Source organism: Paramisgurnus dabryanus, chromosome 21, assembly GCF_030506205.2.
Source record: "Paramisgurnus dabryanus chromosome 21, PD_genome_1.1, whole genome shotgun sequence".
Classification (NCBI taxonomy): Eukaryota; Metazoa; Chordata; class Actinopteri; order Cypriniformes; family Cobitidae; genus Paramisgurnus; species Paramisgurnus dabryanus.
In genome coordinates, this window is record NC_133357.1 from 12,301,451 (window position 1) to 12,329,002 (window position 27,552).

Genomic DNA, 27,552 nt, shown 5'->3' on the forward strand with positions numbered 1-27,552 from the left:
AAATCTGCCTCCATAAAGTTGGTCAGCGGCAGGAAGCATGAAGTGCTTTAAAACTTCTTGGTATATGGCTGCATTGACTTTGGACTTCAGAAAACACAGTGGACTAACACCAGCAGATGACATGGCACCCCAAACCATCACTGACTGTGGAAACTTTACACTGGACCTCAAGCAATGTGGATTTGTGCCCCTCTCTCCTCTCTTCTTCCAGACTCTGGGACCCTGAATTTACTTTCATCAGAGCATACATATGGACCACTCAGCAGCAGTCCAGAAGCGAGAAGATTCTGATGCTGTCTGTTGTTCAAGAGTGGCTTGACACAAGGAATTCGACAGCTGAAACCTTTAAGGGTGGATTCACTACAGTGGTTCAATCTGTAGGAGCGCCGATATGACTGAGAAATGTTAACAGCAAGAGTAAAACTGTGTATTTCTGGTCAATTATCACCCTTCTGCAACCAAAGGTGGAAATAAGTGCAGTTATAATAGCAAAATATGTGGGAGAGCATTGCTAGAATATAAATATATTGAATTGCAATAGTCTTTGATCACTATCAGTATGCAGATGGTACAGGATGGAAATGGGAGTTGTGACAAGTTGGGACAAAGTAATAATTTTACAAATTCCTATATCTTAAATCCTACAAACCCAGTGCAGTCATCTCTTTGTCAATCTCCCCCACATTTTTTAATGGCTTTTGTTTCACAATCCTCTCCTGTTGCTTTTACGCTTTTTTTCTACCACATCTTCCTCTTTCTACCTCGCTTTTCCTTCCCTTCGCCTCTATCTTCGCCTCTAACAGCCCAGCCTATTTTGCTTTGCGATGACCTTTTGTGTCTTGCCCTCCTTGTGCAAGGTGTCAACGGTCATCTTTTGAACCACTGTCAAGTCAGCAGTCTTCCCCATGACCGTGTAGCCTACAGAACTAGACTGAGAGACCATTTAAAGACCTTTGCAGGTGTTTTGAGTTATTTAGCTGATTAGGATGTGGCACCAGGTGTCTTCAATATTGAACCTTTTCACAATATTCTAATTTTCCGAGATATGAATTTGGGATTTTCCGTAGTTGTCCGTTATAATCATCAAAATTAAAAGAAATAAACATTTGAAATATATCAGTGTGTAATGAATTAATAAAATATACAAGTTTTACTTTTTAAATGGAATTTGTGAATCAACTTTTTGATGATATTCTAATTATGACCAGCACCTGTATGTAGTGTGTGCGTGCGTGCGTGTGTACATGTTAGACTGTGTGTGACAGAGAATCGGTAAATAATCCAGTCATAACAAATGAAAGGATAATTACTGAAATTTTGTAGTAAGCGCCTGTGAATCCGCTGCGGGTCTCTCTATCCTCGCTCGCTCTCACTTAAAAGAGTACTTCCCACACAAAAATGTGATTTATAAATTTTTAATGTAACAAAATCATATTATTATTTAAAACGTATTATATTTTAAAAAATGTGATGAGAATTTAGTTAAAAACCTATTAGTGAGTGGCAAATTTCTGCAAATTTGTATATTCCAAAAACAATATAAACAAAGCTGAAAAACACATACATGTAAACCGTGAAATATATCATTACCATGAAATGAAAGTCTCATTCCGTGAAATTAATTTATATAACACACACACACACACACACACACACACACACACACACACACACACAATGGAGTAATGGCTTGCACAAAAAAGCCCTGTTTACTAAACCCTTCACCCCAGCACTAAACAAACAGGTGTTGAATTGCATGCATGACTCTGTAATGACTGCAGCACTCCACATGCAAAAGAAAATATATAATTTTTCAGAGCATGTTTTCTTACAGTGTTGTTAAACAGGTTTGTGTTAGTAAGGAATAAGGAAGCAAACCTTGACAAAAAAGCCGTAAGCTAAGTAAGGGTAAGGTTGATGTGAAAACTACAGTATATTACACAATCTCAAACACAATCCCTCTAGTGATTCTTATAAACAAGATTATCTAGATCAGGTTTTAAATATATAGTAAAATACGTTTAGAATTGTACACCTAAACATCAAGACTTTCGAAGATTACATTAATAGGAAAGTTTAAAACAAAAAATCACACAGAATATACAACATAATGTATTATACACTCTTAAAAATAAAGGTTCTTCAAATGATCTTTGTCAGGCTGTATGGTTCTTTAAATAATCTTTAACTTCCGCAGAATCTTTCTGTTCTGTAAAAGATTCTTTGTAGTGGCAAAGGTTTCACAAGAAGAAATGATTCCTTTTAGAAACTTTGGACTTTTGGTTAAAATATTAGTACTTTTGTGACATCACTACAAAGCACTAGATTTTTTGAGTGTGCAGATTAAATTTTTGCTTAAAGTCCCCTTGTAGTGACAATCAAGTTTTTATTGTTGTTTACATGTCTATGTGGTGTTTTTAATATGTGACCCTCAATCACAAAACCAGGCATCATCTAAAAAATAAGCTTTCCATTGATGTAAGTTTTGTTAGGATAGGACAAAATTTAGCTGGGGTGCAACTCTAAAAAAATCTGAATTCTGGAGGTGCAAAAAAATCTAAATATTGAGAAAATCACCTTTTAAAGGTGTGCATATGAAGTCATTAATTATTAGCAATAAACAATACAGTTTTGATATATGTTTGGTAGGAATTTTACAAAATATCTTCATGGAACATGATCTTTACATAATATCCTAATGATTTTTGTAATAAAGGAAAATCCATATTTTGACCCATACAAGTATTTTTGGCTTTTGCTACAAATATACCCATGCTAGTTAAAACAGCTCTAAAGGGGACATTTCACAATACTTTTTTAAGATGTCAACAATGTGCTGTTCTTGGGTGTGCCCTCTTAAATGCAAATGACATGATCTCTGCACTAAATGGCAGTGCTGAGGTCGGATAGTGTAGATTAAGGGGCGGTATTGTCCCCTTCTGACATCACAAAGGGAGCCAAATTTCAGTGACCTATTTTTTCACATGCTTGCGGGGAATGGTTTACCAAACTAAGTTACTGGGTTTAGCATTTTCACATTTGCAAGGTTGATAGAAGCACTGTGGATCCAATTATAGCACTTAAACATGGAAAAAGTCAGATTTGCATGATATGTCCCCTTTAAGACTCTGTACTGAAATTATCACAGCAGATGCTTCTGTGATGCTCACACATGCAGTATAAATGCACTTCATACTAAACATCAGGGCTAAAAAGTAGTGCTGCAAACACGCAGTTCATGTATGCATTTTGTGAAACCGGATTCAGCAGCTATGTTTCTGAAACTGCCAAATGTAGCATCTATTTACATCTACAGTGCGATAGAATGGAGGAAGGGACTTGTTCCTGTATTTATATCTATGGTCTGAGCTGTGAGATTGAGTAAATGCAGGGACTGTTTTGGATAAATATACAGGGTTCCCACGGGTCCTTGAAATCCTCAAGTTTGTGAATCTGTGGAAAAAATCAAGGCCCTGGGAAGTTTTTGAAAATATACATACATAGATACAGGTCATTGAAAGTGCTTGAATCTATTTTATGCAAGACTATTAGACTTTTTAAGCACATGTGCTAAACTGTTCGCTTTAAATGCCTATATCTTCTGTATGTGAATGTTGATTTTATACACTGTAAAAAAAACTTTGTTAAATCAACTCAGATTTACAAGTCATGTCAACAGAAATTAGTTGTCACAACTTATAAAATATAGTTGAGAGAAGTCAACTTAAATTTATAAGTTATAACAAATCACCTGTAGTTATAACAACTCATCTCTAGTCAAGATAAATAATAGTAAGTTGAAATGACTTGTAAATCCAAGTTGATTCAACAAAAAATGTTAAGGCAGCAAAGTATTTTTTACAGTGTACCAAAATGCTTTATTGCATAATTGTGTTTGACACATGAAAACGTGTCTGGTTACGTATGTAACTGTTGTTCCCTGAGAAGGGAATAGGGATGGGACGATTACCGGTTTCATGATTAACCATGATAAAATGTCCTCACGGTTAGTATTATCGTTTAAAATTTAATTATAATTACATCTGTGTTTGATTACCTTGATTTCGAAAACTCCTGTCCAGCCAGAATCAGTTTGATGTAGGCGTTCACATGCAAAATAGTTTGTTGCACGAGAAGGCATTTAAGGGATAATGTATTGTATTAATTGACGGTAACCTTATTAGAGAGATTTATTAATTTTTTACCCCAGAAATAATTTAAAAAATATATAAAATTGTGATTTTCAAAAATAAAACTTTTTTTAAAGAGTAACTAAACCCTAATCCAACTTTTTTTAGTTACTGATCTGTAAGAATGATGGTTTATTAGTGCTGTTCATTGATTTTAGTAAGTTTTTTAACATTTGGATATAAAGTGTTTCAAAACTACAATATATGGTGTAAAAACGAGTGAGTGCTGCCCTCTTCAGGTTGAACGGTGGCTACTGCAGTTGAATTTTCCTATTGGATGTTGGGTCCAAAAAATGACTCGTGACGTAAGCAGGTTCAAGATCACCACGCCCTTGTTACGATCTCACCACACACTTGGTACAGCTTAGTTCTTCCCCTCTATCTCTGTTGGGATCTGCCCACTTTTCTTGCATTTTTCAAATATTGCCAGTGGGTGGAGTCAGGCTCTGACCAGGGGTTTAGTTACGCTTTAATGTTTTCAGTGTGTGTATCAGTTCTTTTTGAACATTTCCATCTCATTTTAACAAAACCATGATAATATTGATAACCTTGATAACTATAATCATTATATGAAATTTTCACACCGTCCCATCCCTAGAAGGGAACGAGATGCTGCGTCTCCCTTGCCATGCTTCCTGCGTCCCTGTAATGCCATCTTCGGCAATATTTCAGATAGCGATATACTTCCTGGCTCCAGTGTCACCCTGTCTTTGTCTTTAAGTCTCACCATTGGTTGAATTTGATATACACATTCAGACACACTTACCCCTGGTGGCGTCCCCAAAATGTCCCCAAAATGTCACCAACAATTTATCTTAAAAGGTAACACAATGTAACCTTGCTCTCACTTTTCCCACATTTAGTCCTTGAATTTGAGGGTATTGGACCTGGAGGACTGAAATTGAGAACCACGCACTTATAAATTAATTGGCAAACTCAGTTATATACTACTTAAACAGTTCTACTTTTTTGACTGTATGTTAAGCTTAATGTTTAATCTTTAGTTCCTGTGAGAAACTGTCCTCTGGTTTCAAAGTTTAAGGCTAGTCATTAATTAAAACACATGTCTTAACTGAAAATAACTTGCACGTACAGATCTTAAAGTATGCCAACCGCATTGTTTTGTCTCAAGATGCTCACCAGTAACATATTTTTCTAAGGCGTGTTTATAAAAAATGCTTTAACGAATTTAACAAGTCCAGGTTTTAGCTAAGGCTTGTCTGTGAAACTGGGCCTTTATGTTTTTAAATAAAATACATCTACTCTTTTGTCCAAACAGTGCAATTTGAAACGCCTGGTTTCAAAGCAACATTTACTATTAGGATCAGACATCCACCAATGCCTAGATTCTTCATCCCCGGACCCAAAAAAGGTATAACAAATATAGCCTAATAAATAAGTAATATTATTATTATTATTATTATTATTATTATTATTATTATTATTATTATTATAAATAATTAAAAATTTTATTTTTATGGAAGTTCACAATGGTTGACTCTGATTATCTTACAGACTACACTGTCAGCAATCTGGTCACCATTGCTACCAAAACATTTCTACGCTATGATAAACTTCAAGATTTGATCGACAGCATTCGACAGTTCTACCCCACTATAACTATAGTTATAGCTGATGACACCAAAGATCCAAAACCTGTAAAAGGCCCTTACATTGAACATTATCTCATGCCATTTGGGAAGGTATGAATCTTATGGGGTTTGTTAGATATAAGAGAATATAATTGTGATAAGTATGTTACCTGCATATATGTAATCTGTAAATAAATGGTCTCAAATGGTGTTGTATGGTAATGAAGTTAATGTGGCAGAATCCTTACATGTTTCATAGTTCATCATTTCACCTTTTGCTGGTTGCTAAAGTCATATAAACCATGAGATTTTGTATATTCCCATGTATGATGTCAGTGGATCATCTAAAATGCCATTTGCACCTCATTGCAGGGCTGGTTTGCTGGTCGAAACCTGGCCGTCTCTCAGGTGACAACCAAGTATGTGCTTTGGGTGGATGATGATTTCATTTTCACCTCAAACACTAAACTTGAAAAAATGGTGGATATTTTGGAGACAACCACTTTGGACCTGGTGAGTAAGCATGGTTTGCTTGTTACATATATGCATATTTCTTGTTGAACCGTTGTATGTCCAAGGAGCTTTTAAACAAAGATTGATGTTTTGGAGATTGTGTGGTTCAGTAGTTGGTTTAAATGGTCCTACTGTATAGGGTAACATCTTAATTTTGAACTTACAAATATTTTTCGTATTCTCTTTTAATACACAGAACAAAAATATAAACTCAATATTTTGGTTTTGCCCCCATTTTTCATGAGCTGAGATCAAAGATATAAGACTTTTTCTATGTATACAAAAGGCCTATTTCTCTCAAATATTGTTCACAAATCTGTCTAAATCTGTGTTGGTGACCAGTTTTCCTTTGCTGAGATAGTCCATCTACCTCACAGGTGTGACGCATCCGGATTCTGATTAGACAGCATGATTATTGCACAGGTGTGCCTTTATTGTGCCACAATAAAAGGCCACTCTAAAATGTGCAGTTTTAGGACACAGCACAATGCCACAGATGTCGCAGGTTTTGAGGGAGCGTGTTATTGGCATGCTGACTGCAAGAATGTCCACCAAAGCTGCAGAAACCGCAGACCATGTGTAACCACACCAGCCCAGGACCTCCACATTAATGCTGCGTTCCAGGCAACCTGTAACCCGTAAATCACGACTTACGACTCTGAACTGGGAGTACATCGATCTAGTACGAGTTCACGGGTGGGAAGTGACGGGTTTGACTGCCGTTCCAGTGCACTTTCACATGTAGAATGTTGGAAAAACACATAGAGATGTGAGTCGTGGTTTTGAAGTCGTAATTCACAGGCTCAAAAACCTGCCTGGAACACAGCATAAGCATCTTCACATCTTCAAAGATTGTTTAAAACCACCCACCCAGACCAACATGATCTCACAAAGTTCCGTGGTATAATCACAGAATATTTTGCTCATTTATCCATGTCATTGTCACGGATACCCGGATTTTTCCGTGTCTGTACCACAGACTTTCTTTTCTGTGTCACTTTCACATATTGGTTACTGTTAGAATCTAATTCTAAGCAGGTCTAGGAGTATGAGATTTTCTTTTAAGTTTGGTACTTAGGTTGTTAGGTGAGGATCTGAGGTGAGCAGCAGAGAAATCTGATATCAGAGGATCATGAAAGATACTGACACCAAATGCCGTTCAATCATAGACCAAATTTTATTAGACATCCTTCACATTATATAGGATGCAAAAAGGAAACGTTAGTCACCTGAATACAGTCTGGCACACTTCTCGTGATCAAAACATTGACGAATCCGTCTAGCCAATAATCGTATGACTAATTAATTGACCATTTTTGGTAGACCTACATAAGGGGAAGTGATACTAAAAACAGGGAAGTAGGGTCTGACACATATTCCCAAAATATCATCCTTGCCCCGACCACAATTAACCAAAGGATATTTTCCAAACATAGCAAATGTAAGATCATTAATCACTGGGGAAAACTTTAACTGAACAGGCCAGAAAACAAACAGTGTGTTATACAATGGAAAAACCAGACACATAGCATTTCTATAATATGCATTGTATATATTTAACCTTAAAGACAGGATGAGCTTGTCATCAAAATATATGATTAGAGAAAATGCCACCCTGAAAAGGATTATCAAAACCATGTGAACATATAATGTGAATTAAACAGGATATATAGATATATATTTGGTTTGCTTACAAGTTAACTAGTGGGTGTGGGAAAGGTACATCTTTAAGGGCGCACTCACATTATCCAAACCAAACCGCGCTCGGGCGCGTTTGACCCCCAAAGCCTGGTTTGTTTGACTAGTGTGATCGCTTCGTTCCGCGCCCGGGCGCGGATTGTTTAATCGCGCCGCGGCCGGGTTGCAGAGGTGGGCCGGAGCGCGGTTCACTTGGGCTCAGGCGCGGAAGGCTGTGGTGTGAGCGCAATCGCGCCTGAGCGCGATTCAAAAGGTGAAGACGTCAGTTGCGCGACCACTCACGTTCATCTGCCTCCGTAAAAACCTTTTGATGCGCGCAGCGGGGTTACGTGAATGTCCGAGCTGCGCACGTGACGGATCAACTAAGCAATATGATGACATATGAGAGGGCTGTCTGTAATCGCGCACCGAACGACTCCGAATAAAAAACACAGACTTATCATTACGGTGGGTTCCAGTGTTAAGAGAGCGCTTTACTTCCTGCTTTTTCAAAACAATCGCATCTTAATGACGAAAGCGCGCCCGGACTCGGATCGATAAGAAGTACAGTGTGAGTGCGTGCACCTGGGGGAGTAGGGAGGGGTGGCAATCGCGCCCAGGCATGGTTTGGTTTGGTTGGGATAATGTGAGTGCGCCCTAATTCTTACAGTTACTCAATTGTTTTTCCTATTTTTAAACCATTTTCGTGTGGGTTTGGGTTTTGATGTCACTTAAACTATTGGTTTATACTATAGGGTTAGAGTTCTAACCCCAAACCCACACGAAAATGGTAAGAAAATAGGAAAAACAATTGAGCAACCAATACTTGAAACTGACACGGAAAAGAAAGTCTGTGGTACGGACACGGAAAATTTGCGAGATCCGTGCCAATGACACAGATAAATGAGCAAAATATTCTGTGACTATAACATGGAAATTCGTGAGATCAGGTTCCCCAGACAGCTGGTGCAACCAGGGGCATCATGCACCAATTTTTTTTCACAGAAATTTGTGAGTGCACAGACATCAAACGAAATATTATAGAGCTTTCAGTCTTTTCCATGCCACTTACATTTCTAAAAATCTGTACACCCCTCCTTTCATGCAAAAACCTCCAAAATAAAAGTGTTGACTAACTTACATATCAAATACTATTCTATCGGAATAATGACACATTGGTATCATATTTACATCTGAAACGGCATGTTTCATTTATTTAAGTTTTAATAAATGGCTTGTTTAATTGTGTCATTAAAGCAGTTTGCACAACAACTGCATTATCCTATAAAATTAGTGTAATTTTAAATCCATAAAGTATATAAACAATGAAAATTACATAAGCTATAGCCACGTGATTAATTTTAATGTTTAATAATGATTTAAAAAATTGTAGATAAAATTATTAGAGGAACGCATTATTGCATCAAATTTGACCTCATATGTGAACATGTGCAATAAAGCGCCCCCGTGAACTCTGACGAACTTTGGCGTTGTACCGAGATGAATCTAGAAATCTCTACTAATATAACGTTGAGACGGTCACATTTTAAACCATACATTTTCTACACAGAGGAGGTTAACTGCACATTACCGTACTGGGGTTTGGAAATGTTGTGAGCGTTTCTTACACGTTTTAATTCCTCAGATCGCAAAATGCAACAGCAAAGAGCCCATGAGCGCGCTCAGACTCTAATGACGTCTGCGCTGTTTGCACCGCCTGCTGCCAGAATAAAGTAATGTAACACGATCAAAACACTATCAAAACGGCGAAAATCTCCGCAAAGTAAAAATGATGCAGCACAAAATTTATAATATTGTGCTTATTAAACAGATTAAAAAGTCAAATAACGGATTAATGGACACTTCTTTGATTTTGAGGTTGTATGCAAAATCATTAGGCTCAAAAAAACTAAGGGGGCACGTGCTCCCTCAGTTTGAATGGGCATGACGCCTCTGGGTGCAACCATCTTTTTGCCAGTTTGTCAGAAACCATCTCAGGGAAGGTCATTTGCATCCTCGCCATCCTCATCAGGGTCTCGACCCAAATGCAGTTCGTCGTCGAAACTGACTTGAGTGCGAAAATGCATTACATTTGATGGTGTCTGGCACATTTTATTGATGGCATTTTGAATGCACAGAAATACCTCGATGAGGTCCTAAGGTCCCTTGTTGTGCCATTCATCTATGTAAAAATCTGTACACAATTCCTGGAAGCTGAAAACATCCTAGTTTTTGTATGGCATGCATACTCACCGGACATCTCCATTAAGCATGTTTGGGATGCTTCGGATCAGCGTATGCAACAGCGTGTTCCAGTTCCTGCCTATATCCAGCAACTTCCCACAGGAAGTGGAATAACATTTTACAGGCCACAACTGACAACCTGAGGAAAATGGTGGTCACACCAGATACACATGGAAACTGGTTGGTTTCTTGACTGATTTTTAAATGTTAAATAGGATTAGTAGTCGACAGGAAGAATGAATAAATTCATCTCGGCTATAAACTCTGGTGTGATTAGATGCGTCAGATTATTGATTTGTAATGGTCTTGTAACAGCACATTCTGGGTTGTTTCACTGTTTTTATTTTTATTTTTTTATTTGCATTTCACTGGCTTTAGGATGTCACTTGGATCCCGCCAGCTGCTACAAATGTCCATTTGGAAATTTGAGCACATTATATTTGCACGCATTTTGCATGTATTGAAGTGATATATGTTTTTAAATCAAGTGGTGCGACAGATCTTACAGTAATTCTGTATACAGTACAATATTACTCTGCCAAGCTGCCCAAGTGCCACAAAGTATTTTTTGAACTACTTAAAATTTTAACCTATATAGGAAAATACTGTAATACAAGAATTTCTCATGATGACACAAGGCTTGTGTGGTAGTTGGTTGGGAGCTCCAAGTGAATAAGGGTTTGTGTGACTTGTGAAAAATGCAAAGTAGTAAGCATGTGCGGATTGCACCTGTTTTTTTTTATGAGCTTCAAAACAATATGCCACTAAACAAATGTTAAGCCTGACCGATGTAGATGTTGAGGTTGGGTTAAGTAAATATCATTATCTGAGTATTTGTAATATCTTGGATTACACAAGCTTAAATGTACATGTTTGTTTGTGTTTGCACTTTGAGGTGGGAGGTGCAGTCAGGGAAGTGACTGGATACACTACCACCTATCGGCACATCGTCACCACAGATCCAGGTGATAAGGAGGGAGACTGCTTACACATGAGGAATGGATTTCATCATGTTATCGAGGGATTTCCCAATTGTGTGGTTGCAGATGCTGTCATTAATTTTTTCATGGCTCGCACAGAGAAAATACGACAAGTGGGTTTTGACCCACGTCTGGCTCGGGTTGGTCATTTAGGTAAGAGGACAAATAAATCAAAGACTAACACCACCGTTTAAAAGTGTATGGTCATTTATTATTTTTTTTACATTTTAGAATAATAGTAAATTCATTACAACTATGATATAACACACAAGGAACTGGGAAGTATGATGTGACTAAATTTAAATAAATCGTGTTTGATTTTAGCTTCTTCAAAGTATTTTCAAAGTATGCTTTTTATTAAGCAGATTCTTGAGGTCTCACACTGAGATGCTTTGTAAAACGTACTGATGTAGTTAACATCTTATGGGCTCTATTGGCTGCTTTTTTATTATTAAGTCATGCTATACAATATTTTTACATACAATTTTAGTCGGTAATGAATGAAATAATAATAATAAAAATTATTATTAATAATAATATTTGAAACATTGACATACATCTTATTAAATGAATAAGGTCTGATAAGAAACTTTTTAGTCAAGTGACCCTGAACTTTTGAAAAGTAGTGTATCTTTGTTAATATTGTGATAGTGATACAATGAAATTGTCATGTTTGTGTTTCTACCTTTAGCATTTTATATCGATGGGCTTGGCTCCCTCCATGTGGGCTCTTGTGATGATGTCATCGTTAGTCACGCATCAAAGATCAAGGCGATGTTGCCATGGGGACAGTCTGATACTGACAAAGCCTATGCGGCTTTTCGCTATCCATCCTCAGGAGAGCAAAATGTAAATGAGTATGATCTTTACTATCTGAAGAACCATTTTAAATGTGTCACTAGTGATTAGATATCTGCATGGCAGCCACTCACTAATGGAAACATGAAAATGACAGACAAAAGGGGGCACATAAAAGTAGATCTAAAGCATCAATCAAATTCACTTTTATGGAGACAACATACTTTCTTGGGCAGGTGTGAAATTTTCATTTTTGGGTAAACCATCCCTTTAAAGCCATAAGCATGCAGTATTTTGCGGAAAATGTTAGGGTGAATTGCCCTAAAGTGAGACACTGCCTCGTGGGACAACTAAGGTCTAGGGTTTGTAGGCCCCCCAAAAAACATAATGGTACTAAAACTGTGACGTCACAAAAAATCATATGACCTCACAAATATTCAGTCATGTATGAGGGTGGAGCCATCTTCAAATAGGAAGCACATTTGAAGTCAAAAAGTGTCCCATATTAGAGAAATTCATCCCTACCGAAATAATTTTTAAAAATCTGTATAATTATTAAACAACCTAACATAAATACACAATATTAAATCTCTGCAAAAAAGCACAAGTTGGTGTCCGTGTTCTAGTCAGCTAATGTTGTAATTTACTTTTCACGCCACAAGAGGGCGGCAACTCATCAGTGGATCTATGCAAATGAAATTATAAGAACACGTTATTTTTATTGATTGTTATTTACTTGTTCTACTTAGTTTTTTTATTGTACATTGAGCAACACTATTTTGAGTATTATGTCGAGTGGGGGAGTTTGGGTTGAAAAATCAGGTAAAAATATTGTAATAGTAAAGAAATTATTAGTATCAGTATTCGCTGACAGATAAAACGTATTATTTTTCTGTAAGATTTGGAAGGCTATGATAAATTATGCTTCAATTAAGCTGTAACACTGTGTAATTAAACCTATGCCAATCATAAACGTCAAGTGAGGGAGGAAACGCTACATTTAGCATACATTTTTTAAATTATTTGTACATCTTTTTTTTATTTGTACATAGTGTGATTTTATTATTTGTTCCACCAGAGATAGTAAACCAACTTTTTCATATACTGTACAACTGTTCAATAAAGTATGCTGACCAAATTTCTTGTTTGTAAAACATTTATTTAATTTTCAATTCCTTCAATTTTATTGTAATTATTGTTAAGCAAGTTTAAGTTTTTGAATTTTGAGTAAAACCTAACACCTCAGACAGCAGACAAACATGCAATTATGATCAGTGAAGACTGTAGTTATGATTTTGCATCTAGTATAAAAATATTAAATGTGGCTGAACAAAGATGCCATCAGTTTTATTGGGCACTATATTAAAAATACTATAAAATACCACATATTATCTGCATCATTATTGCATGCCATTCTAATTCACACCTTTATGAATTGGAATAATTTGGTGTCAGTTTTGTAGCTAATATTTGATCCGGTTTATAAAATCCAGGCTAAATCATTGATTTCACAATCATTTTAATCTTTGACATGACCTTACTCTGAAAATATCATTTTGATATCTTTAAAATTGACTATGTTCTTTACATTAGGATGAGTTTACAATATGACACAAAAAAATGACTTTTAGACGAGTTGATATTAAATGAAAATACATTTTCTTGATCTAAGATTTATTCAGGTGATCTGGGAAATGAACTGTCCTGTGGAAAAGAAAACTTTCTTTTAAAATAAACAGAAACAAATATATTCTACACATGATACTGCAATGGTTAACAATAGTTTAATAACAATGTGACTATTGCATAAATAATATAAATAGCTCACGAATTTACAGTTTAATAACGTACAGCATGAGTTTTCTAAAATTGTGTAAAAATAGGCAACATTGTAAGCATATAACATCCATTTCCATTACAATACCACTTTATGTCACTCAGTGCACATAGGAAAACAGAAAAAAGTAAAACTAAAATAAGTATTTTTGATACATTGAAAATATTTTCCACCATTCCTAGTTATCTAAAGTTTTGATCAGTTGCAAAATAATTTTTGCAAACATTGAGATTCCAGTGCCTGCACCATTGTTAACACTGCATTTGGGGGTGGTTTCCCGGATAGGGATGAGCTTAAGCCAGGACTAGACATTAGTTTAATTATGAAATATAACTAGTTTTAACAAACATGCCTTACTAAAAAAATTACTTGTGTGCATTTTGAGGCAAAACAAAGGGCACTGATGTATTTTAAGATATGTCAGTGCAAGTTGTTTTCAGTTTGGACAGCTCTTACATTTATTTTTGTCTAGGACTAGTCTAATCCCTGTCCGGGAAACCGCAACATAAAGTTTGTGGGTGTGTGATTTGCTGGGTGTCCTGTTAACAGAATGGCCACAGCAGTGCAAACCATTATGAAAAGAGTACAAGTAAAAAAACAGGCACTGTGTGATTGGAAACTGTACAATGAATCTCATGGCATGTACTGTAACATCAGGCTTAATATTGCAAATGTAAAGTCAATTTTTTTAGGCCCTGACATGCATCCTGAAAGTACATACAAGATGTTGAGTCTGAATAAGTAAATCATGTTTGTGATTTGAATGACTTTAAGCTCCACCGGTCCTGCTTTTTCCAGACTAGGAACTTGAATGTCTGGTTGTGTAAGATACTCAAACCCAAACTGTTGCATTGTTGTCTAGAGGTTTCTCCTGTCAAACAAAAAGATGAAATGTCAACGAAAATATATTTCAGCAAATAGTTTTTGCACAAACTAATAGAGTGTTATGAAGAAGCCCTTGCGTCATACCCGCTGCTGCTGTATGTAGACCACTGCATCATGGATCGTAACGAAAATATGCTGAGGATTAATGTAGTTCATAAGCCCACTGGATGTCAAAATCTTCAGTACACTCTCTACGGAAAATAAAATATGACAGTGAGACCATTATTCATTCAGTATATTCACAACGTTTGTTATATTCTTAACCAAGAATGTAGAACTTTACCATTGCAGTTCGAAAGGTATATCCGTACCCCAATCTTCTGACACTCCATGCACATCTGTGACAAAATGTGTGTGTTGATTGTACAAATACTCTATGACTTGCATAATAACACAGATAAAAAGAAGACTTTGGGGATCACCTGTATGAACAATCGAGCACCAGCAACATCCACGAAAATGACACTACTGCAGTCGATTAACACGGCCTGGACTTCTCCATCAGCCATCTCTATAGTAAAGTCAACAATTAAGATAAATAATAAATAATTAATAAATTAAGGGAATATTAATGCTATTTCTCTCCTCATTTGATATAGCACACAAAAACAACACAATACTCACCTGATCTGAATAAATCATTCTTTGAAGAAAATGAACTGTCTGCAACTCCTTGTTCCTTGTAAAACAATGAAGTTATTCAGTCAGATATTTGCTTTTCAAAATCTGTCATTTTGTTGCTGTTTGGCTTAAATCAGCAAATCTGCATCTTGATATTTTAACCTAGGTAAATTTTTATTTATTTATAAATGTATTATATAAAATATATCAAAAGCTATATATATATATATATATATATATTAGATTTGGTGTTTGCATTAGGATGTCACTTTAAGTATTGGATTATACTGTTTTTTCAGATTTATTTTTGTATATTTTCTGATTTTTAAACCATTGTCGCCTGGCGTTAGGGTTAGAGTTGGGTATGGGTAAGGATGTCATTTTATGTAAATCTAACCCTAAACTGAAGCGACAATGGTAAGAAAATAGGACAAAACAGTTGAGTAACCAATACATGACAATGACACATAAACAGAAATTCGTGATACAATCACAAAAAAACACGGAAATTCGTGACAGTATCACGAAAAAGATTTACAAAATTATGTTTATTATGTAATATTGATGAATTGAAAAATCCTCTTACTACAGTACTGATGGCCTCTCCCTCTCTCTCTCTCTTCTCTATCGCTTTCATGGCTTTCTCTCGTCTCCGTATCCTCTCAGGGGTGAGGCCCAGAATCTCAGTAATATCTGACTTGAAAAAGCTACGATTCCCGTAGTAGATTGGCCCGTTGTAGGTCAAGATCTTCAAACCAGGGACTTCATAGCACTGCAGTACAGAAACATGCAGCAAATGTAAAACAATATCATGACACGCAACTGAAATCGAACAATATCGAGACAATCTTATCACAATAAAATTGTACAGGCATAATCCAATAAAAGGGAATGATGGCTGACTCACTTTATTGTGGTTGTGAATAGATCTGTAGATCTCTGTGTTGGCAGCTCTGCCCAGTACAGAGCAGTTGGCCCTGAAAAGATAAAGTTTATTATGAGTACAATACTCAACTTTATCTCGCCTTAACTTAAATGTGAATTACATGTTGTCCAGGAGGGGAAGATTGTTTTGGAACATGAGGGTCTGTAAGGGATACTGTTTTAATACATAAAGTGCATAATTAAAGGATGTAGTAAACAGATAAATACACACATCTAATTAGATAGTTTAGATTTTAATAATAATATGAACTCAATATCATGTTTCACTGGGGCTGCTCTAGTTGGATTGTTAATATCTCCATTTCCGTAGTCAAAATAATTAAATAGATTGAATTGAGTACACTGATTTAGATAAAAAAAATGTTTTGAATTTTTTTTGTAAAAGTTGCGTGTCCACAGCCCACAGGTCAAAATGTAAAAAAAACTTTTTATAAGCTATAGTGAATAGAATTGTTTTGTAATAAGATCCTATCATAACAATACCTCTGTGTACGACAGATAACGGACATCATTGAGAATATGACTCCAATGGCCAAGCCCATGTCTACATTTAGCACAACTACCGACGTCCAGGTCACAAGCCACACCATCTGATTGAAGTTAAAAATACAGTAAACACAGTAACACAAAAATTGCGAAATGAAGGATAATTGGAAATCAGGAATGGAAAAAACATACAAAATCAATTCTGCTAATTCTCCAAAGGTCTGGTAGGTCTTGAAAAAGCAGGAACATCTGTCTCAGACTGGTCACGTTTATACAAGCAAGCACTGCCTGTGTAAAGAGAAGAAAGTAACGCCCCTGATCATATTCAAAGACTTTCCTTAAAAACACAATCTTTAAAGGGACATTACATTTTCCAGCTCCCCTAGAGTTAAACATTAGATTTTTACCTTTTTTGGAAACCATTCAGCTCATCTTCGGGTAGGGTGGCCATCCGTGCCAGTACCGCTGGACACGTCCGGAACATGTTTTCGGGTTCGTTCCCCAGATGTCGCGTTAGTCGACCGCATACGTCAGCAAGGTTAAATATTTAGGGGTTAATTCCAGAAAAGCAACCGTTACATCTCAAGATAAGAATGAAACTACAATGATTGTATGTCTTAAAATAAATAAATATAAATTTTCTAATGTATTTTTAACTGAAATGTGAGAACCTCGATGACGTATGCAGTCGAGCAACACGAGTTCCGGAGAACGAACCCGAAAACATGTTGGGGACGTGTCCGGCGGAACTGGCACGAATGGCCACCCTATCTCCGGGTCTGACGCTTGCACTTTTAGCATAGCTTGGCACAATCCATTGAATCTGATTGGACCATTAGCATCGCGCTAAAAAATAACGAAAGAGTTTGGATATTTTTCCTATTTAAAACTTGACTCTTTTGTAGTTACATCGTGTACTAAGACTGAAAGCAAATTAAAAGCTGTGATTTTCTAGGCAGATATGGCTGGGAACTATACTCTCATTCTGGCGTAATAATCAGTGACTTTGTTGATGTAACATGGCTGCAGCGGGTGTAGTGATATTTCGCACTGCCCAAAAATAGTCCCCTTGTCTACTTTCAATAGCAGGGGACTATTTTCGGGCAGTGCCTAAGTCTTTGGTTATTTTTTAGTGCAATGCTAATGGTTTAATCAGAATTAATGGATTGTGCTAAGCTATGCTAAAAGTGCTAGCGCCAGACCCAGAGATCAGCTGAATGGATTCCAAAATGGTAAGAATCAAATGTTTAACTGTAGGGGAGCTGGAAAATGAGCATATTTTCAAAAAAAGTGGAATGTCTCTTTAAAGTAACTCTTACCTTGGGTAAAAAGTAGAAGAGAGGGCCTATCAGAAGAAGTACAATAAGAACGATCAGACTTGTGAACAGTCCAGCAAGCTATACAAAAAACATACAAAATATATGATTAAAAATAAAACCAGACACCTTAGCATGGCCTATGCACACAATTTCAGGTTTTTCTTTGCAAAGCACCTGTGTGAAACCTCCAGCGCTCTCCAGGATGTTGGTGGTAGCCAGTGTAGCTGAACTGGGGAAGCAGGTGAAGAGAGATGAGACGGTGTTGGAGATTCCATGAGCTAGAAGCTCCTAAAACAAAACAAATGTTCGATTGGGAAATATTTTTGAGTAAATATCAAACTATATATAACCACAATATATACCTGATTTGGATCAATGGAGTATCCGTGTTTATCGGCATAAATCATGGCTAGAGATACAGACACGGCATAACCAACAAGGGTGATAGCGACCGTGTCACCTGCTATTTCTGGAATCGTCTCCAGTGAAGGCACTTTTGGTGAAGGGAACCTGAAACAAAGTAGTCAGCTTTCAGTTATAATGAATTAAAATTACCATTATTGTGCTTTTTGGCAAGAACCTTATTCATTTGCCTATATGTTTTTAGGTGCATTACCCTGCTGGAATATGTCCAACAATCTGTATGTTGTATCTGGAATCCAGAGAGGAGGCGTATGTAACTCCTGTTGCAATTATTACCTGCAGGAGCCACGAGAGGAACAGTAAAACATTTTCATATGCCAAGCTAAGAAAATATTTAGTGCAAACAGCAATACACAATAGGGCCATGAAACATTATGATAAAAAAGTAAATGTAAGAGTATCAAAATAGGAAGCATACAGCCAAAAACATCTCTTCAGGTACTATTTTACACATGATTTCAAACGACATCATACAAACCAATTTTGTTGTTTTTCCACATTTAAGGGGAACATTTTCATTACCGCAACGTGTCCATGACTGGATTTGGGTTCTTTGACATGGAAATATTTATAATTGAAAAAATCTAAAAAAATTAAAAGCTTCAGTGCATGTTATACTATAAACATTTACAGTAAAGAAACATGTAGTATTTGGTGATCATTGGTAAATGTAGAGACAATAATAAGGAATTTAAATGTGTCCAAGACCAATTTTCTCATCCTCCGCAACAATTTTCAATTATTGTTTAAGCCCTCAAGGAACTAACATTTAAAAAATGGTTTAAAAAGGTTGATAGGGACATAATTGACTGTGACACTCAACATGGCTACCAGGTAAGCATTTCTTATTTCAGATAAAAGTTGAAATTTTGTTTGTCATAGTAACTAGACAACTTTTTAGTTCTCATTACGGAAACACGAGTTTGTAAATGCATATATTTAATGTAATATTATGTTGCGGTAATAATAGTTTTTGTTAATGATAATCTAAAAAAATTAAATAATTCTATAGGAAATATTTTTAAATCCTCTAAAAATAATGGTTATAGTAAGTTCAGACATTAATCTTATATGTGCAAAAAAAATGGCTTCCAGGGCTTTTTAAAAAATTGTGATGTTGGACAATTTCTCAGTCTGGATTTCGTGAGAATCACCAAATAGGGTTGATGGAGCTGTCCTTATACTGTACTAATTATTAATGGCAATTTATTTAGCATATTGATGTCCAATGCATACAATGTCTACACACCTTCTTAAATTTTTTTAAGAAATAATACTTACAGTGATGATCTCCACTGGGATAGGAGTACGAAGGCGTTCGCGAAACCGTGAATTTACCTCCTTTACTGGTACCAGTATGGCCAAGCATAGCAGAGAGATCACCAGTTCAGCCACATTGGTGTGAGGCAAGTTCTCCATCACTGAACCCAGAGTCTGTGGGTATAAAGGAAATTGTATTTGTTTATATTCAGTTTTATTACTGGCACCCATACAATTAAACCCGATAAGACTACAGTCTGTTTAAATGATGTTGTTTCAGACCTTGAAAAGAGAGAAGGCACCAGTGTATCGAGGTAGCCGTAATCCCAGCATGCTCTGCAGCTGTGAGACGGTCACATGGAAAGCGGCTGCACTTGTAAATGCCTTTACAATCGGTTCTGAGAGGTACGTTGAAAGAAAACCTAACTGAAGTCCACACATGCAGAGCTATGGACAGGAGATATGAAAACAATAACGCTAGCGATTTTCCCAGAGGTCTAATGTTTCTCACAGAAAACATTTGCTTAGATAAGGGTTTGAATACCAAGGATGTCCAAATAGAATGACACCTATAAACACTGATATACTAAAGGGACACTCCACTTTTTTTGAAAAAAGGTTCATTTTCCAGTTCCCCTAGAGTTAAACATTTGATTTTTACCGTTTTGGAATCCATTCAGCTGATCTCTGGGTATGACGGTGCCACCTTTAGCATAGCTTAGCATAATTCATTGAATCTGATTAGACCATTAGCATTGCGCTAAAATAACCAAAGAGTTTTGATATTTTTTCCTATTTAAATCTTGACTCTTCTGTAGTTACATTGTGTACTAAGACCGACAGAAAATTAAAAGTTGCGATTTTCTATGCTGATGGCTAGGAACTATACTCTCATTCCGGCGTAATAATCAAGGACTTTGCTGCCGTACCATGGCTGCAGCAGGCGCAATGATATTACGCAATGACCAAAAATAGGTACTTACAATAGCAGGGGACTTTTTTTGGTCATTGCGTAATATCATTGCGCCTGCTGAAGCCATGTTACAGCAGCAAAGTCCTATGATATAACGCAGTGACCGAAAATAGTCACGCGATGCTAATGGTCTAATCAGATTCAATGAATTATGCTAAGCTATGCTAAAAGTGGTACCGCCAGACCCGGAGATCGTCTGAATAGATTCCAAGACTGTAAAAATCAAATGTTTAGGGGAGCTGGAAAATGTGCATATTTTCAAAAAAAAGTGGAGTGTCCCTTTAATGTGTACACTCCCATCCATTCAATAAAGTTTGAAAGTAACAGGACAATTTGTTCCAACATAGCTGGTGTTTATTTGCTAATCATAGCTGGTGTTATATGCCAATTATAAAAAGCTACATTGTATTAAACAAACTAAGTGTCTCTTTCACACTTAAACACTTTTACACTTAAAATGTATTTGCAGTGCGCAAAAAACTTTTCATAAAAATATTCCAAAGTGGCAAGCCAAAGACTTCCCAACAAATATAGCCAACTACTGTATTTTTTAACATAGTTCAATGAATCCCCTAGTGCCCCCTTGTGGCACCAATTTGTAACCGCTTGCTTAAATCAAGCAGATGCTGTGTGTTTAGGGTGGTGGTGGGTATCTCTCTTACCATCATTATCCCTGAGAGAAACGCTACAGCTGAAGCCACACCAATTCTCTGGGCTTCAATCTCTGCAGCCTCTGGGCTACTGGAGTTTAGGGCGAGTGGAGTGGGAACCAGTTGCTCCACAACTGAGCCCGTCATTAAACTCACTACTGCAAAGGTACCTGCAAAAAACAAATTTGGCTTTTATCCAAAGCGACTCACAGTTACCTAAAATGTATACTTTTAATCAATATGCTTGTTCACTGGGTCGAACCCATGACCTTTTGCACAACTAATGCTCCACCACTGATCTATAGGAAGACTAAATAATATCAAATAATGAACATTTTATCAGTATAATTGTGAATTAAACCTTGCTGTTGCTGGTACTCTGCTTTGTCAGGGCTATAGGTACGGTTACAAAAGCCTTGGTACAGCACTGAAAATACTAAGCACAATAAGTGAACATTTCAGAATTGAACCATAATCTTTTATATGTTTTACCTGTAGAAACGTGGCGACCGGTGCCGAAGATCATATAAAGCACCACAGGAAAGAAGGACGTGTAAAGGCCATAGACAGGAGCCACTGAGGTCAACAGAGCAAAGGCCATTCCTAAAAAAAGACAAATATTTAAAATACACTGCAGTGCTTATGCCAAAATAATTACCATGGTTTTACTAGCCTACAGTAACCATAGCTTAACTAAAATAACAGCACATTTCACCAATATATATATTTTTTTTAGAAAAAACAATACATTTTATGTTTTATAAATGTTAATAATTGTAATAAATGTTATAAAAAGTTAAATAATTTCTTAGTGAAACAGAATCATTGTTTTAGTATAGTAAAGTATCACATATTAATTATAGAAACTTCTAGAAAATGAAAAAATACTGTATTGTAGTATACTTTAGTATTTACTATAGTAAATTGTAATATAGTGTAATATAGACGGTTGCAGTAAAGTTTTCTGCAGTAATAACTACCGTGAATTTATAAACTAGTAAATACTTCAATATACCTTCATATTTATTAATTATAGACATTTTAAAACATTTTATTATAGTAAACACTACAGTATACTTAATGTGAAACCGTTTGCATGTAATAATTTTACTCTAATTTCATCGTTAATTTTAGAGAGGGGATGGTTATTTTAAGTACAGGTATAACTGTGATTTTACAGCAAATACAGCACTGTAGTAAAACTGTGTTTATGGGTCAAATAGTTCATATAAAAGTTATATAGCCTAGTATAAGTTATATTTATTGGTTAGTCCCTCTAAAATGTTCTTTGTAAGTTGATTGTCATACCACAATTTGACTTTATTTTATTTAGCAACACGAGCTCTGCCACACTCATGACTTAATCAGTCTCTGCGCGTGATTGCCTCATCGTGACGCAAACGTCTTAAAACTAAAATATGTTACCTTGGGGAATGTGCAGTATTCCAACAGTCAGTCCCGCCACGATATCTCCTAAAATCCATTTCTTGAGCTTGTATTTGGGCAGCCAGTTGCAGACGGGCAGTCTTTTCTTGAGCAGGTGTGCGCAGTTCACCTGCGTGCAGCTGCAGATGTGCGCGAGTCTGTCGCGTAACCGCTGTCTGCCTCTCGACTGCTCCTCTGTACCATACGCCTGTTTGAATCGATCCTCGGTGTATATGTTTCTGTACACAGCCACCGAAGCGCTCATTTCTTCCAAAAATTGTACTGTCCGTCAGAGAGAAAGGTTAGTAAACTTCAGAGTAAAACTCTTTCCAAGTGCCCAACCTCTCATTTATAGTGGGAGTCTCTGGGATTTGACATCAGGAACAATTGAATTTTCCTGTCAAGTGCCAAGGGTCTTTTCTTTTTTGTAAAGTCAAAGTCAGCATCTAAAATCATGCTTTTCAATATGGGTCTTTCTAGATAAACCTCACTTTTTTGCTGTATTTCTGGCAAGTCCTCAGGGTCCTACTGCTATACAAAACAAACTTGAACATCCAGACTTTCCATTCATTTTAACACATACATCAGCAGTCAGACACTCTTGCAGGACTTATCTTCAAAGAGTCTTTCTTCATGGTCACGAGGAGTCAGAGTATGGGAAGTGTACAATGTATAGCTCTGTGTGATATCTGTATGAGGATCAGTATACTATTGTTTACAGGGTGCAGGTGAAACTCAAACCACGACTATTACTCATTATTAGAGGATGTCATTTCCGAGGGGTAGATTTCTCCTGGCCTTTGGTGTCTTCATGTGCTTTGTGGAACCAAACCTGGCTTATGAAGAGTAATCGTAGATGTTTTCTTTGCATCGGTGATCAAACTCCAGCTTGTCTCTGGTGAGTGTCCACTAACAAGTGCACTACTTAAAAATGAGTTCACTTAAAAGGAAAACAGTATTGAAATGTATTCACCTTCATATTTTTCTAAAATACATTTTTGTCCCTTTTTGTTTATATTTGGTTCCCCAATAAACCATTTATTCATCAGTGAACCTTTTCGGAACAACATATTTTAAGTCTTTTGAAAATGTACAACACGTGTAATTTTAATTGTGAAGTGTTTTCTATTGTTCTTTTAAGTATAACTTACGCAGATGAAACTCATTGAAAGATGGGCGAGACTCTGAATTTCAATGTGAACGTGGTGGAGATCACTCCATTGCCAGCTGAGCCAACAAAATTATTTAAACATCTAGACAATGTCGCATGGCCTGAGATTAAAATCTCTTAAAAATCCAACCCTTAAAACAAAGAGTGATAAAGTATGAAAGAATGATTTGTTTTGGAAATATATCCGTGCTGGGTTGCATGAATGAACTTCTTCCTGACCATGATGTTTGTTGATTCGTGCAAAACCCAACGCACCTGCACCAGGTCCGGATGGGCAGATCACTGTCACATCTCAAATTCTTCACACCCTCACTTGTATGGAAAGGCCGGATGGGGTACAACCAACCAGTGTTGGGGGTAACGCATTACAAGTAACTTGAGTTACGTAATAATATTACTTTTCTGAAGTAACGAGTAAAGTAACGCATTACTTTTTAAATGTACACATTAATATTTGAGTTACTTTTTCAAAAAAGTAACTCAAGTTACTTTTTTAGTTTAATTAATTTGATAAAAAAAATATGTACTGAATTAAACTAAACGTATGCACTCTCTGTGCCTGTGTGGAAACAGTTTGAGTCAGAAACTAAGATGGCAGGCCAGAGCTAAACATTTTTGTGATGAAATATGCAATTTCTGAATGCAGAACTTTTCAGTCATAAAAACACCGGCAAAGCCTGAAAGAGATCAAGCTTTAGCCAAGAAAAAGTAACGCAAAAGTAACTAAAAGTAACGTAAGCATTACTTTCCATGAAAAGTAACTAAGTAATGCAATTAGTTACTTTTTTTGGGAGTAACTTAATATTGTAATGCATTACTTTTAAAAGTAACTTTCCCCAACACTGCAACCAACTCAAGTTAGATATAAACTTTTAGTTCATAACATAAATTTCATGTGACTTTTGTGTAGTGATTTGGACTTTGCATTATTTACATTTCAGTAGTGATGTTAGTAACAATGAATGTTGTTAGGAGCACAGGGGCTGGAGGATTTATGAAGTTTCTGCCAGATTTTTATTTATTTTTTACAATTTATCAGACTTAAAAAGTAAAAAGAAGTCTTTAAAGATGCATTGTGCACCGTATTTTCTGGACTTTAAGTCACACTTTTTTCATAATTGGCTGGTCCTGCGACATCTAGTAAGGTGGGACTTATATGTCAAAATGAATTCATATGAACCAAGAGAAACCATTACCGCCTACAGCCGCAATAGTCCGCTCTATACTGCTCTGTATTTATGTAATTCAAAGGCTTCATGATGTGGAATGACTTCGGGACCTTTTTGAACTTGATTTGGCCTTTTGTGTAAATTTAGCCTATTCAGCATCCCATGTATGTTTTATATGCTATTGTGTTAGCTGAATAAATGGTAATGTTACGTTAACATGTACGGACACCTATTCAGCCCGCTGTTCTGTGCCATTGTTTAGTTGAATAACTTGCCTTTCCACATTAAATATCTGTTCTTGGGCTTGGATTTTGTGAAATCATTTTCTAAATAAATGCGACGTATAGTCCAGTGCGACTTATGTATGTTTTTTCCTCTTCAAACTGCATTTTTGACTGATGCAACTTATACTCCGGAGCGACTTATAGTCCCGAAAATACGGTAACTTTTGAAAGGATCTCTTGACAGAAAAGCAATATAATATACATGACTATAATATCAGTGGCGTACAAGACCTTATGAACTGTATTGTTTTTATTACCTTAGATCAATGGTTCTTGAAACTTTTTCAACATGCAGCCCCCCCACCCCAGCCGTGTGTACGGAGCTTTCCTTCGCGGCCCCCCTAAAGGAAAAGTAATGACAAATGTGTTCTAAAATGCAACATTTTAATTAAACAAAACATATTAAATTATACAAAGTAGTGCTGTTTGTTAGTAGCTTTATTTTTTTAGGTTTAATTACACAGAATTTATGATGAATTCAGTTGTTTTATAAAATGTCATAAAACTGGGGTACCCCTGGCACCATCTTGCCCCCATTTTTATTTACATACACCACAGTGCACTTACAAAGAAGTCGCTATTTCGTGTCGCCATGTTTCTACAGCAACGCATTTTGTCACTTTGTTGTCTCAGACGATGATAGGTTTGTCCTGTGGCGGCTACCATAGCTTCTCTATGCATTTCAAAACTACAACTAAAAATTTACACAAAGGACCTTCAAAAAATTTATATTTATAATAAAAAAAATGTATAGTAAAAAATCATGATGTTTGGTGTATTTACCATGTTTTCTAATACCATGTATCCTATCTATTTTATAAATTTCTTTATTATTTCATTTAATTTTCCCTAATTTCTATAAAAAAAATTCTCATGTCTCTTATGTCTGTTTTAAAATGTCAAAGCAATCTCATGGCAATTCAAACATATTTTTTCAAGTCGGCTCATTTGCATTAATTCGTATGACCACACTTGTACATTTTGTACAATTTGCTTTCGCTCCTAATGTTGGAGTTGGGGTGGGGTTTTATTATTGTTTTTTATGATAATCGCACGTTTCTTACAATACACTTCATACTACTGTAATTCATATGAATTAGCCTGTGAGATCAGTGAAAATGTATATTCTGTAAAGCCACTTTGCAACCGTGCAATAAGTGCTATAGAAATAAAATAAAATTTACTGTGAAAACCCAAAAGAATTTTTTTTGATGTTGGCTGTCTGCAGTTGCTTATAAAATCAGTGTTAGCTCATAAACCCTAACAAATAGATGATTTCTCTGGTTGAGGGTAACATGTCTAAAGGGCATGAACTTTAATATCAATTATCACATTTTTCTCTTTTACAGATTGTTCCAACAAATTACAGAAACATTTTAAATCTGCATTAGCTTTTAATTTCGTAACCTTGATTTTTGTGGCAGTATTGCTAAAGACAAAACAACAGCCTTCACAATGACTTCCCTCCTGGGTACATTCCAAAATGTTAAGTTTATCAATTTTGGGTTTATTTTTAATTGTGACACATACAGTCATGTTGTTTTGATCCCATTTTCCAAGAATCTCCGCGTCTCTGTAGATTTGCTCTGATATGTGGAATGCTTTGCCCAAGAATGCGGCCATTGTGTTCATTAGCTCAGGAGAATTTATGGACACGCTGATGGCGTGTTGCGTCTGCTGGCTGTTTAAACAAGATATTAATCAGCGGTTAAAGGAACAATGCGTTGAATGGCAGAGGATATGGAATGTTAACCTGTTAAAAACAAGATGAAGCGCATGCAGTCCAAGTACATGACAGATTACAATAAACTCAAACACTAAGACAATACAAACACAGTGTGACACTCGAAATCACTTTGGCTGGAGCGTGTATACAATCTAATCTGAATATCAGTCTGCGCTGACTTACTCATATTTGCACAAATCTTCCCTAACAACCCATAGTGACAGCTCAATAAAGTCTTCTGTATTTAGTCTGGTTCATTTTTATGAATTTAACACAATATCTTCAGGAATGTCTTCAGTTTGTGTCTGTCATGCCCAGCATATGCTGATTGATTTGTATGGCGCTTGTTATGACAGTACTTACATAAGAAAGACAAGGTGTACA

General features: G+C 36.2%; 2 protein-coding genes across 3 annotated transcripts in view; one reads left to right on the forward strand and one right to left on the reverse strand.

Moving 5' to 3' along the window:
* The window catches only part of b4galnt1a (beta-1,4-N-acetyl-galactosaminyl transferase 1a), a 31,247-nt gene extending 18,879 nt beyond the window's left edge, over positions 1–12,368 (forward strand). For both annotated transcript variants that reach the window (XM_065285615.1, XM_065285614.1), the window contains exons 8-12: positions 5,470–5,562; positions 5,706–5,893; positions 6,155–6,295; positions 11,112–11,349; positions 11,888–12,368. In XM_065285615.1, the coding sequence (XP_065141687.1) occupies positions 5,470–5,562; positions 5,706–5,893; positions 6,155–6,295; positions 11,112–11,349; positions 11,888–12,105 (878 nt within the window). In that variant the 3' untranslated portion in view covers positions 12,106–12,368. The remainder of the gene's footprint in view (positions 1–5,469; positions 5,563–5,705; positions 5,894–6,154; positions 6,296–11,111; positions 11,350–11,887) is intronic.
* A 150-nt stretch (positions 12,369–12,518) lies between these two features.
* On the reverse strand, positions 12,519–23,420 carry slc26a10 (solute carrier family 26 member 10). Its single transcript, XM_065285613.2, has 18 exons — positions 22,819–23,420; positions 21,886–21,996; positions 21,406–21,563; positions 20,053–20,217; positions 19,792–19,944; positions 18,704–18,786; positions 18,450–18,597; positions 18,262–18,375; positions 18,088–18,165; positions 16,961–17,056; positions 16,766–16,872; positions 16,245–16,314; positions 15,924–16,109; positions 15,341–15,395; positions 15,139–15,227; positions 15,000–15,054; positions 14,801–14,907; positions 12,519–14,702 (listed from the first exon to the last, which is right to left on the reverse strand). Exons 1-18 carry the CDS (start codon positions 23,081–23,083, stop codon positions 14,664–14,666), a joined length of 2,079 nt encoding a protein of 692 aa, XP_065141685.1. The 5' UTR covers positions 23,084–23,420; the 3' UTR covers positions 12,519–14,663.
* Positions 23,421–27,552: the final 4,132 nt, after the last annotated feature.

What these genes read in the sequence shown, in the direction of transcription:
- slc26a10 (XM_065285613.2), bottom strand. Translation starts at nt 23,083, where the DNA reads ATGAGCGCTTCGGTGGCTGTGTACAGAAACATATACACCGAGGATCGA. An exon ending in GTGCCTTCTCTCTTTTCAAG is followed by an intron (nt 19,945 to 20,052) that starts GTCTGAAACAAC and finishes TTATACCCACAG; the next exon opens with ACTCTGGGTTCAGTGATGGA. An exon ending in GTTGGACATATTCCAGCAGG is followed by an intron (nt 18,598 to 18,703) that starts GTAATGCACCTA and finishes ACTTTGTTTCAG; the next exon opens with GTTCCCTTCACCAAAAGTGC.